Source organism: Falco cherrug, chromosome 4 (assembly GCF_023634085.1).
Source record: "Falco cherrug isolate bFalChe1 chromosome 4, bFalChe1.pri, whole genome shotgun sequence".
NCBI classification, from domain to species: Eukaryota; Metazoa; Chordata; class Aves; order Falconiformes; family Falconidae; genus Falco; species Falco cherrug.
The window spans coordinates 73,147,148-73,160,730 of record NC_073700.1 but is presented as its reverse complement, the minus strand read 5'-3'; the positions used below and the strand labels follow the sequence as shown (position 1 = coordinate 73,160,730).

Genomic DNA, 13,583 nt, shown 5'->3' with positions numbered 1-13,583 from the left:
AAGCAACATTTTCTAGCTCTCAGACATTGATCAAACCATTCAGCAATAAGCTTTTAAAGAAAATTTTGGCCCTTATTCTAATGTATTAGTCTGGGGGTGGGAGGAGGTCCAGTTTGCTGAAGAAACAGAAATTAATTCATCCTGAGCTCTCACAGAGAACTGCAATACAAAAAGCCAGCTCTGAACATGGTATCACCCACAACTCAAAAAAACTGCTCAGGACTTCAAAAGGTCAGATCCCATGCGTCCTTAGACTTAATGTGACAGAAAGACACTGAAAAGGAATAGTCATTTTTGAAAACTAAACAAACGGCAATTTGTCAAAGGCCGCACAAGAAATCAACAACAGAGCTATGATTCAGGCTTAGGAAATCTGGGCCTCCGCTCCCTCATTGACCTGCAATGCGGCATTCTTTCCAGCAATCCTAACAGATGCCTGGCAAATGTCTGCAGCGAATGGCTTCGGCATCCTAATTTAATCATCTAATCTAATCTAATCTCTGTTTCTGTTATGCTTCCCTGAAGAACTAACAAAATATTTGCATTTTACGTGACACATACTGAAAACACCAGTCTTTAGTTATTGTATGCCTTTTCATAATATTCATCTTCTGAAAATACAGACCCAGGCTAATGAAAACTTTTCTTATGAGCCAAGCAGCCTTCTTCACACCTGTCCACCAAACATTTCTTAGGGAAATCCAACAGAAAGAAGATGGTGGTGAAGGAAAAGAGCGATACAATACTTTGGAACTACATAATTATTTTCTCAATAATGTGCTGTGCTTCCTCTTTAAAGGGGAAATTAATATGTCATAGAAAACAGAATAGTGGGCATAAATTTTGCCTATTATGAGAAAAGCCAATTAAATTTCCTGACAATCAAGCAGCCAAATGAGTAAGCTTCTAATGAAATGCAGATGTATATATAAAGCAGTCAGCTCCCACATGCATGTAGCCTAATAAGGTAAGTGACAGGTCTAGGAAATATGTGTCTTCTCAGATAGTGACAGTTGTCACTGGTGTAATTTTGCACTGAGAGACCTTTGCCCTTTTGGCCTCCTGCTTTTTTTTTTTAAGGAAAGCAATTCAATTGGCATGCCATCTTTGCAATATCCAGACTGCTACCAAGAATTTGTTCTTTCTCAAAAGGCCAATATATGCCCCCAAATATATTTTCCTATATTAAGATTCCTAATAAACAGTAGAAGCAGAATGAGCATCTTGCAGATTCAAGCTTTCCTCTGGTGAATAAACCCTCTTGAGGCCTTGGCTGCAGAAGAAAACATTAGTGATTTAGCCCAATCAATTCTAAATCCAGGTTCATCAATGAAAGCCCCTTACATGAACAGTGTTATTTCAGAACCACGACCACTTTTAATTTGAACTCTTTGCACTACAGTGTTGCATCCAAGTTAAAATTATATAGGACACTTTTAAGCATAAATAACAGCATTCTCCTAAGATCAGTTACTAATTGTGTCTTTGGGAAAGCCTAAAGACTGGGTTTCCTTCAGGAACTCAGCAACTGCAAAGTAGTGGCTCAGCGACTGGCAAGATCAGATGCAAATGTTTCAAATCAAAATACTCAAAATTTGTGTCATGTGGCAGGAGGGGTTCCTCACATCAGATATCAATGAGGTAAACTTTTGGCTTTTCATGATCGTCTCATAACCGAGCAAAGTTGCCAGAAAGAGTGAACTGTATCAGGCATATGGTGGCAGATGTAAATACTGATCTCTTTTATCATCAAAGCACGTGAATGCCCTTGATACATATCACATAGATGCTTCACAACTGCCAGTTAAGGAGCACGTGGACAGCCTGAGAAATAGTTCACAGCAGCCTCAACTCTAGAGCACTTTTTTTGTGTACTCATAATGTACGTACATAAAAGAAATTGTACTCATTTGTCACTTGAGTACAAGCAAAACTCTTCTCTCACCGGCACATGTAGCCTTGTTATTTTCTTGTCAGGTGAGATGTTACCAGCTCCAGGTTTAGACTCTCTTAGGGATTTGCCTGCAGGAAAGAGGGGACCTGAATGCTTCACTCCAAAATATCCAGTTCAAAGGCTGCATCTTCTGATCAGTTCTCCTAGATAAGGAGCCTTTCTCCAGTGAGCTTTTTTTGTGCATTTGAAAGATTTTCAAAAGGGAGAAGCAAATATAGCACCCTGACTACAGGAACTTGTCTAATTTTATCCAGTTGAGGGCAGCGGTATATGCCCAGACCATGTAGCCACCAAGGGTAAGAGGAATACCCATATCTGTGCATGGTACCAGTCAAGAAAAAAAGGAAGTGCCTGCAATGAACAAAAAGATGACAAGTGTGGCCAGCTCTGGAGGAACTTGCACTCATATTACAGGCTGTCAGGAGTCGTATTTGGGATGTCAGAGCCAGCAAAGACATTCCCTAGGAGCCAGCCCTATCTGAACCCACAGATCTTGCTCTGCTGCTTAGATACAGCCCACATTAGCAGCCTAGGCCCTGTGCAATGTTAGGCTGCAGTTTAGTGTCCAGGAATGAAAGAGGAGCAGTGCTGTCTGACAGAGAAGTAAATGTGTCAGTGTAGAAAAGGAGTGCAGGGGGTTGGAAAAGGGCTGGAGAGTCCACAAAAACATTTGGAGGGGGACGTGGAGGGAAAGCACAAGAGGGCTTACCACGCAGGCAAATTCTGGAAAGCTTTGAGAGCTTTAGAAAAGCAAGTTAACCCAGCACCATGGCTACTGTATGGAGCTGATGTCATCTGGCTGTGCATAAAAGCCTCCACTTTTTCTTCTTTTGTGCAGTTCCAGAATGACATCACCTCAAAGCACAAGAACCTACCTTTGTGCTGCCGCACTTTCCCTGCTGGCTCCTGCCACACATCTCACTCCTCCCGCATATGTCCCTCCTTTGCCCAGAAATGCTCCTTGACCTCTGCTGAATGCAAAACACCACTGTCTAGTCGACGAGAGCCCTTTGGGAGGCTGCAAACGCCAGCAGCGCAGAGGAGCTCCTATTCAAACAATGTATAGCATGCCATACACCTCAGCAACCCACAGTGAGGCCTCTGCAGCCGATTTCAGCTGCTTTACAATGCTGTGAAGGCTGAATGGTGTGAACTGATTAGACAGACAGGGCAACTGTGGCGATTTAATTATTTTCAAGGTTGGATCCTCTTTGATGGGATGTACAATGGCACACGACTTAATCTTGTTATAGTCCAATATTGCTGTTAAATAAGCGGAGTGAAAAAGTTGCATTTTTAGCCTCACTTATGAAGAAACTGCAAACATAGTTCACAGCTGTATAGTCATTAACGGATTGGTTTATAACTGGTGTGCATGCTTGCCTATTTTCTTCGTGACACGCAAGAACAAGAGAAAAAACACCCAAAGCACATCCTGGCCAATGTTATTTCATGCAGAGGAGGGGGGTGGGAGGCAGCTGGAAGTGAACGTGCTACCCAAGAAAACAAGCACCACTAAATAAAACTGGAGAGAAGCTCGCACTGAAAACACAAATCTATAGGAATGAGGCAAACCTGAGGGCTGAGTGTTTCCCATTAGAAACCCCAAGTCACCCATGATTTTCCTGTAATGTATCTCCTGCTCAGTACAGCTATTCTGCCGATGCCGCTCATCCCTGTACCTGCTCCTGCAAATTAAAGCACCTTTCACTAACAGCTCTAAGTTTCTGATCAGATGATCTTCTAAGGTATGCACGTGCAGAAACATCCACTGGGAAAGTGTTTGAGGAATTATGAGGAAATGCAATGCTTTTTAGAGCTGTAATGGGTTATTTCTACTTAGCTGACATCAGACAGCATAAGCTGGGACTCCATTACACATACAGGGAAGAACAAAACCTACCTACCCAGAGGATACCTGGCTAACTTACCATTAACATGCCACAGCATCTGGAACCCGCTTCTAGTGTTCAATCCATCAGAATAAAACTCCACATGCAGGCTGGTCCCTGTAGTACTCCCTGCCAGTGGAAGAGACTGTCCGCAGAAAGTGCCTATCAGGTTGGATTGCACATCAGGCCCATCATAGAGCTGAAATGAAACAAAAAATATCCCAGTGAGTAAAAGGCAGTGTCCCAATTCTTAATGTTTCGTATGGGATGTCGAAGGAAAAACAGTGAGATTTCTCACACCGGCCACCTTTGCACAGCAATATGAGCTCTGGGGAGCATGGAAAGATTTGGATGAAATTATGTTCAAATATAACTGCAATATCATCACAAAATCATAGAACAGTTTGGGTTGAAAGGGACCTTAAAGCTAGTTCCAACAGCTCCACCATGGGCAGGGACACCTTCCACTAGACTAGAATATCTCCTTAAACCTGGCTGCACACTGTGTACAGTAGGAAGGTTTTGCTGTTTCTGTTTTGGTGTGTATTGAGGGTTGCTGGGGAAGAAGACAAAGGGCAAATGGCAATGAACTAAAGCAGAAAGAAAAAAGGGATGTCATGGGTCTGATGTGGCTGTTCATCTAACATGCTCAGTGCCTCTAAACCCCTCAGTGACAACTCTGTTTACATCTTCATTTCTTTAAGACTACACTCTGGTGATTTCAGGACTGACTAGCTTGTGACAGAGAAAACCAAGGAGTCAGCATCACCAGGGCCTCCCAGAACAGTACGGAAAAACTGAAAACCAAAAGCAAATTAATTCCTCAAAAACCACAAGGCAAACTTCATATGTGTTTATTTATTGTTTCATAATCTTATGCTAGCATTCTGCTTTGGAGAAGTGGACTGAGCTATCCTTTCTGAACTTTTGTACTTAGAAACACTTTATGTTTGACCTCCTAGTCATACTCTACATGATTGTATCTTGACAGTCAATGTGTTGGGAGACGTAGCCAACCTGAAAAATCTTTCTGTTCCCCAACACAGGTGAGAAATCCTCTATCTCACTCTTAAAACATCGCCACTCTAAAAAAGCCCAACCCAAAATGAACAAATAAATGCTAAGGAAATACTCCTGTATTTAAATCCTGACAGCTGCAGTTTGTCATATACGCACATTTAAATGAAAACACTTAACACTTAATGTTTTGATGGAGTAATAATGGATACTTAGAGTTTGTAAGCCTCTCTACATTAGTTTTCTCCAAACAGGTTTAATTGTTCTTCCAAATTCTAGTTTTGTGACTTTTTTCATATCCAGTAAACACACTGAATATGCATCTATGTTCCTCACCAAATATCCCAACAATCTCATTTTTTCAGGGGTAAGGAATACAATTTTTGCAAAGCTGGTAAAAATGAGACATTTCAGCTAAACTACCTTTGACTTATAATATCAGACTGACAGTGTCATCAAGTTAGGAGTTGCTTTATTATTTCTACTTTTGTAACTATGGTTCTTAAAGTTTAGAAAAACAGCGACCCTTGTGCTTTTTTATCACTTTGGCACAGTTCATCTCATCTTCACACGGAGCACATCATCCTAACAACCCAGCAAACTACTGGCACAGAAACCATGTCTGACCATTCTCATTGTGAATTTCTGGCATGCTTTCTTTTAGAATTTCAGCAAAACCTTTTCTCTGTTCTAAAGCCATCACCGTAAAGTTCTTTCTGTGCGAAGAATCAAATCTGTGATCTCTAGAAAAACAGCCAAGGTTTATTTATCTTTCCTCTCCATTCAAATCTCTTTTCCAAATACCTCTGATTCCACTAGGAATTCTCCTACACTCAACACCCATAGTATGGAAGTATGATATTATAGTAAATATTTATTAACCATGCTAGCTACTAATTTCTGCACACGTTTTCTAGCAGACTCACATATGGGAATGAGTAATTAAACCCTCAGGTTTTCTGTTCAAGACGCTGGTCTTGCAGGACCTTTGGAAATCTTGTTGTTGATTTAAGATGGAGTTGGGGCCAAGAAATCTACTCAAATGGTTTCAAATCCTCAAGAAGACAGTCTAGTTTGAGTGCCATTTTTAAATAAAAAATAAATTGGATGTAGTTCAGCCAGAAGTTAAGGGCAAATTGCATGAATAATTCTGTGGTAATATTCCATGGCCTATTTTGCAGGTGTTGACCATGAATCTTTTTGGTTTTCAATCCTCTAATACAATGAAAGCTCAGAGCATGGGAAGTGTATTGGAACTTGAGAACTATCACTTCATTTAGTATGATTTCTCTAGGAGAAATCAAGAAAGTTTCTGATTGCAGACCCACTGCTGGTAGTTCTTGCAAAGCCTTAATCAAATGTGTTTGATAATAAGATATGAAACTGTCATAAGGATCGAATGTTAAGAAGTTGAACGTCTATCTGTACTCTTTCCAAACATAAAGCTTGAAGGACCGCCTAACAGACAGCTGAGCTGTCCCATGCCCAGCATTACAGTTATGACCTTCCTCCAAGCCAGGCTAAAAGCTTTACGCATTCTTTTACGGCTTAAATTCAGCAAAATGAAATGAAGTCAGATCCAATTAGATTTTTTAACAGTACTACTTCCTTTGAAAGCTTTGTGGTATATACTACTCATATTTCTGTGGCTTCAAGCCATGGAAATCTTACACCAGAAAAGTATGAATGGCAAAGAATGAATCAATGTGGAGATCATGAATCTGTGCTCTGAATAGAAGCAACAACTATATTAAATACATTCAACAATCAGCTGTTACCTTTAGTGATTACAAATGAAAAAAACATTCTAAAGAACTGGACACATCATACCCAGAAACTTTCAAATCCCAAACAAAAAACCCCAACCTTCATGAGTCTCCTGCAACTTTGATTCATCAAGGGAGTGTTATTTTTATCTAAGACAGCAAATGTCACATTTCTATGGAGTTTCCCTGAAAACAGTCCTTCAGTATTTCGAATCACAAAGAGCAGTTCCCATGGCAACCCCTTCATGCCGTGCTGCCCCGTGGGTCTGGGTTCAGAGCAGTTTCGCAGGAAATTCGAGTGCCTGGCCAGCTGTAATTCATTGAGAGAGGCAGAACCGCGACTGCTAGAATTACAGTGGGGTTTTTTTGAGCTTTCATTTCTAAATGAAGGGAACAGCTGGGAGTTTTCACAGGGCATTTTGAACTTCTCAAACCACATTTTGCTCTCACAAAAATACGGGCAAGTGAAACTGAAGCTGCACACAGATCTCATGAACCACAATTTCTCTTCTGATCTCCGAGATAGTGTTTCTTGTCTAAGGGTCTGCTTTGTCAGCTGTGCTATCCTAAACTGCTGCAAATCGAGAGAAGGTTCTTCCCCAGGCTATATGGGGCACGATATTCCCTTGAACTGTGCAAGACAATTGAATTTTGGGGCAGTTTAGTAGCCACTACAGTACCATACTGTGTTTAGGAACTGGGGATTGGTCTCCCTCCCAGCTCCTTATTGGGAAGAAAGCGATTGCTCCCTTTTCTGTGTAGATATTTGTTTTGTAAAATATTTATTTGTTCAGACCTTTTAGCCTCCATCAGAAAATCCAAGGGCTTCATAATGATTTTGGCAGACGATCCAACAGGCAAAATATGCAAACAGCTGCAGCACATGTCCAGATCCTTAGCCTCCCCTGCTTTAACCAAAGCAATCACCTAGCAGCACCCAGGGCGCTCCATTTCATCAGCCTGCACTCTGGCACTGGGCCCAGGCGGGGGATACGGTATGTTCAGACAAATTATTAGGCATGAGTTACAAAAAACTACTTATCAGGCTGCCTAGGAGCAAGCGTATAGGCTGACACAAAAGTAAAAAGGGGAGGTACTAGCTCTCTAAGGGATGAAGCAAGCTGTGGGACTGCCCTGCAGCAAAGTGGGAGCTGAATCATCTGCTGTACATTGGAGTCGGGCTGGGACAGCAGGGCCAGCCAAGGCTGCAGGAAGGGTTTGGCTTGGGTAGCTCTCCCAGAGGAGACACCCTGGTCACCAGTATTACATTTTGGCTTTTCTGACTCTTCAGCCTAGCAGTATCTCACTGACGCCAGTAACAATGATCTGGAGGCCACAGCTGTTCAACTGTCTTTGGAGGAGCAAAGCAAAGCAGCATGACCTGTGTCACAGAGAAGCTCATTGCTAGAACTGGAGCAAGGGCTCAAGGACTGAGCTGACTGGAAAATGGAGTTTCTGCTGTGCAGAAGGAAATAAAGATCTCAAACAAATGGGAGGAAGGAAACACTGAACGTGTTCCATTTGGGCATACTCAAAGCAGGGACATTTTTCTAGGTGACCGCCTTGTCAATATTATTCCTTCTTGCACCGTGAGACTGGCAGGAGCCTTCCAGACAGGTAGTGGGACTCTATCTGTTCAGTTTCCCTGGCAGAAAACTGGTATTTTATTTTTTAGGGTAAAATTTCGGTTTTCTCTTGGAGAACTTTTATTTCTGTGAAAAGGCATATTTTTTTTCCATCAGGAAAATGATTATAAAGGAAAATCCCCAGCCTAATGTGCTCTGGAAAAAAGCTGCTTACATACATTAGTCAGGCATAACACATTGTGTTGATCCAGATGTGATGGGAGAGTCTTCAAAGACAAACTTTCTGTTTCGTATGAGGGGGAAATCCATCCTATGAATACTGACAGTTCTCATTTTATTGTACTATAAATAATTCTATTATCAGGTGTCGATAATTCTTTACATAATCATTCAATAATTCTCTCAATTTGAGTCTTGAACCAAATTGTTTGCAGTCTGAAAGCCTTTTCACAGGGACCAGCAGCAACAGCCCTGGGCTGTATTTGCAGAACTGAGAAAAGGATGTTGTGCCTTGAATTAGACCAGAATAGCTGCAAGTCTCCCACCTATTGCTGGAGCCTCTAGGACATACTCAAATTGCTATTCTGACACACACAAGTATCCCTTTCACACACACAAGTATCCAAAACAAAATGGGATTGTTTTGACTGATCTAAACACTAGAGGCAGTGATTACAGGTATCTGAGTAACTCTTCCTGAATGGGTCAGGTTTTGGAAAAGAAATTTTGATGGCATAGCAACAAATATGTTACCAGAAAACAAAATGAAGCAAAACACAGACAATATAACCACCACTCAAGTAACAGGAGGCACTTTAAAGTGCAATCACCATTACTTGTTAAAGCAAGAATCACCAAAATAAAAAGAATCAATTTCCAAGCAGTATTTTTCTTTCTAGAAGAACCAGAGTGCAAGCTTAAGAATCTGCAGGTCTGTCAGCCAGAGAAAAAAAACCAAACAAACTACAGCTCCAAGATGTGGCACACTGTGCTAGCTCAGCATCACACCAACATAGTTTTCATGGAAACACAGGCAACTTAAGACTTCGAGCATCTTACTGTGGAGCCTTGTTACTTCTACACAAACAGGAGAGCAAAAGAAGGCCACGTTTGTGCTTGCATGATGAGAAGTGTTTGCGATTGCTACTAGAAAAAAGCCCTCCTTAAGAACTTATTCTAAATAACGTTTAAATACCATTATTTAAATATGTTTATGCCCTAGATGACCTTTAATGAAACTCCTTGCTCTGACTACTGAAGGCAAATATCTTGTCTCCACACAATGACGCACTTTCACTAATTAAACATTTTATTCCATAGTACAATGGAGTTTGACATTGTGCATCACAAGACATACACACTGTAGTCTTGCTGGGATTTATCTAACACATGGAAATGTAGAGATGTCTAGTTTTTTAATAGTAGGAGTTGTACCCGAGTCTGTGTTTTGTCATGTAACCTGAGCCTGAAATACTCAGAGCCCTTTGAAAGTTTCAAGCAAAGTTCAATTTCACGTTGGACTGCAGTGGTATTTTTTAAAAGGATTTTTCATCTCTTACATTGCCACTTACTATCTTCTCAAAGAAAACAAGAATTTCTAACTACGGGCAAATCTGCTCATTCCTGCCTTTCTAGGAAAGGTTTCTTTCTGCAAATGATATAAAACAAGTAATTGTCTTTAGCAAGTCTCTTTTTATTGTAAGAACGTAAGAAATGCTGGGTGTATCTTTGGATGAAATTTTAAATTTGTTTTAGATATAGAAATAGGAAACAACTGCTGTTTAAGAAAGGAATGCCTAGGAGACACCCACCTAGTTGGTCAGCCCCAACGCCTGCACTCAAAACCTTATTTCTTCAGCATATTTTAAATTCCCAAGCCTATATTAGAAGAGCACTTCCACCTAATCGGCACAGCTGTCTGAATGGGGAAGCTCTCAGCCACCTGCGGCGGGGCAGTCCTGGAGTCTCACCCATGCACGCTGGCCAGAGCAGGCTGAGCTGAAAGCAAGGCAGCCCAGCGCAGCAATGCAGCCGGAAAGCCCTGCACCTCTGCTAAGCGCTGTGGGTGCTTTGACCTCAAATCATGGCTCCACTGCCTGAGGCAAACCCAGGCTGCCCCAGTGTCCTGCTCCTGACCCTGTGCCTCCCCCTGAGGTAAAAGCAGAGGTTTGCTGTCATGGCCAGCATCCAGATGGGTGCCTGAAGCGTCTCTCCTGCCTTTGCTGACCAAGGGGCTGCTTGGGGAGCCACGTCCTCCTGGCAGTGGGGTCACACGTGCCTGGTCACTAGGCTGCGGCTATTTTGGTAGACTGCCTGCTTTCCCCAGCACCTCAAAAATTGAGGCGGTTCCTCTGCAGTGAGAATCCACTCAAAGTGGAGGGAGAAGGACTGCTTTTGAGCTTGGAACAATAATATTTCCAAAGTTATTCTTCAGTAGAAAGCTGCTCACTGTGGGAAAAAGCCCTTTACAAAGAGATGGGGCTGTGCCTAGGGACTACAGCAACTGGGGGGATGAAGAAGCTGCACCTGCTCTGAAAACCTCAGGGGGTTCTGAGCAGTTTGCAGCAGTGCTGACTCCTGTCCAGAGCTGAGTGCTGTTCCTCATGTGCTTTGCCAGCCCAGATGAACCGAACTGCCGGTGCAAGCAACATCACACCAACACCATCAGAGGCCAGAGACAGAAGGATCCTCTCTGGGAATCCTCCCCATTTGAGAAAATTTAGATCCATGCAACCTATGGCAACTGAGGAGAGCTGCAGCTTGATCGCAGCAAATGAAGAGGGGAGAAAAGGAAATACTCTTGCCCCTTGGGCTTTCAGGAAAGCAAACCTGCCTGCTCATGTGAACAACGGGAAGAGGAGGGATAAGAGCTTCCTCAGAGTCCTGTGTGGTTTTCCCTGAACTGTCTTGGGGCTTCCCTTTGATGAGGGGAAGCTTTGAGCAATTCAGATGGGATTTCCCCAGCCACCATGTAATTTCGCACTGTGACGCCTGTGCTGAGGGGGATAAGCCACTTCACTGCACAGACAGTCACTGGCCAGGCTATCCAGCAAAATTTAGAATACAGAAGAACAGAGGAGAGACGAATCCAGCTGCAACTAGACGAGTCCCAAATGCCCTTTCCCCAACAAGAGGCATGCACACTACCATCATATGGTAGTGTTTCACAGTCACTTCATTGTACAGTGCTTTTTCCTGAAGGTACAGACAAAGTCACATTGCTCTGAGCTGTCAGGGTGTGGAAAATGCTGTGTCCATGAAGGTCTGACTCATTTTGTGAGTCCAAGAGCAGAAGAGTCTGTGCTGGCTTCACTCGTGCTTCTTGTCATCTGAGGTTTCTGTGGGCACCATGCAACCCTTTCATCACTGACAAATTTAGCTGTCTTGAGGGGTATGGGGTTTTGCATGCATTTCTAAGTCTGCTTCTAAGTAACCTTTCAAACAGCAAAGCCAAAGTGTACTTTGATTCTGGCAGTGCAGGCAACTGGGAAAACAAAAATCCGAGCCCTGAGCCAGTCTTGTCTAGGGTGGGCAGCTCTTTGGGCCTGATGCTCTCCTGAGTATCAAGATCTCTCACTGAAAATCAGTGCAAGGGCTAAGATTTCCCTGTGTACCAATGGTGAGGCCTGCCACAAAAAACCAAGGAGAATTGTTGCTTTTATCCTTACAGTCTTACACTGGAGTTCTTGTGGAGGCCCATAAACCCCTGAAGGAATTCAGGGATGGGCTGGCATGCTGCCAGTTTGCATGGTAGTATGTTAATGGATACCACTGCAGTCTGGCCAGTAGGCTGTCATTTGATGTCTGTGTGCAGAACCTGGATGGGAATATTCAATATATCATCTGCTTCCCCAGGGTGATGTACGATGGGTGACATTTTGTAAATCAATGCATGGCCATAAGCAAAGCCATTCTCTGCGGTTAAAGAATTCCTGCAGCACTTAAAAAAGACATACTCATAAATAAACTGTAATAATGTTAATCTCTTAATATGGCTTAAGCATATTTATTACTCACAAGTACAAAAGGGAGTAAAACTAGAAACAGGGTAAGTGGTTTGCCTTCTTCTATGATAAGCTAATAAAAAGGAGACAATGACCAGCTGAGCGCAAGTGACAATTATCTAATGCAGTATTTCCAGATGGAGAAAAAGGATATTATGGCACATCTCTGGAATGCTACTGTGGTTTAAAAAAAAGATAAAAAAAAGACAAAGACATATCCTGTTACCACCAGAAGAAAATGAAACAGTTCTCAGGAGCAGATGCCATATTAATTACTGTAATTATTTGATAATATTCCACATATAAGGGAAAAATGGTATTTTGACGACTCTGAGCCTAATTGCTGTAAGAGTCTGGACTTCCTAAGTTCACCAGCAGTAAGCAAGCAAGGAAGTGCTCTATTCCAAAGAACTCTATCCCGCCTTGCAGCAGAAGGAAGGCTTCTGCTGTTATCAGGCAGTTGTTTGCCCCCATAAGATGTTCTTTTGCATTAACCCAGTAATCCCAGTCTTGCCACTAGATCAACAGTCTGCACAGACCAAAGGGGTGAGACCCAGACAGAGAGCTCTGAAACTTCTCTTGCTGCATGACACAATTTTACTATCTGCTTATCAGGCTGGTGGTATCTTGCAAAAGGCTTGGCGAGGTCCTCCCTGTACTTACTAAAAGCAGATGCTAAACAGACTGGACTTCAAGGGGTGGTTGTAAGTTCTGACCAGAAGAATATAGAGGGAGATCATTACTGAAGAACAGAAAGATTAGTGTTTTTCAAATGGTATTTTTCTTGGATAAGAAAGGAGTACATTTCAGTCCTACTGCAAGACTCTCATCTTTAGGGCAATAACATGACATTTTCCTTACTTATAAAATTGCTTTGCCTCTGTGGAGAATATGTTCTGTCATACTAAATAAGAAGGTAATTCATCATTAAAAACGGGGAGTCAAATAAATGCTTGTTCAGCTAATAACCTGGTGAACGTAGAGGAAGGAATGACATTTCTATGTCATTGTCTGCAATATCTCATTGGCTACAGCCTGATAACTCCTCTAGAAAGACTAATGTTAGGTTATTAAGCCAAGCCACAGCATGCAATATAATTTAAAGACCATCCAATCTAATTAGTTAGTGAAGCATCACTAGGAGACAGTCCACTATGTGGTGTGCTTTGTATCATATTGTTGCTACTTCTGTACGTCTTTATCAGAAGCCATTCATCTCATATTCTTAAATCTTCGCTATAAACTCCTTCCAAAATGTCACACATCCTGGGAGCATTACTAGCAATGAGCCAACATCCTCTGACAGGCCACGAAACACCACACACTGCTCATTTGTTGAGAAAGTGCTCATACGAGATTCATGA

The 13,583-nt window shown here is 42.2% G+C and overlaps 1 protein-coding gene across 1 annotated transcript in view; it reads right to left on the bottom strand.

Moving 5' to 3' along the window:
* The window catches only part of CUBN (cubilin), a 155,177-nt gene that overhangs the window by 87,606 nt on the left and 53,988 nt on the right, over nucleotides 1–13,583 (bottom strand). Inside the window, exon 32 of the mRNA XM_055708924.1 lies at nucleotides 3,886–4,045. Within this exon, the coding sequence (XP_055564899.1) occupies nucleotides 3,886–4,045 (160 nt within the window). The remainder of the gene's footprint in view (nucleotides 1–3,885; nucleotides 4,046–13,583) is intronic.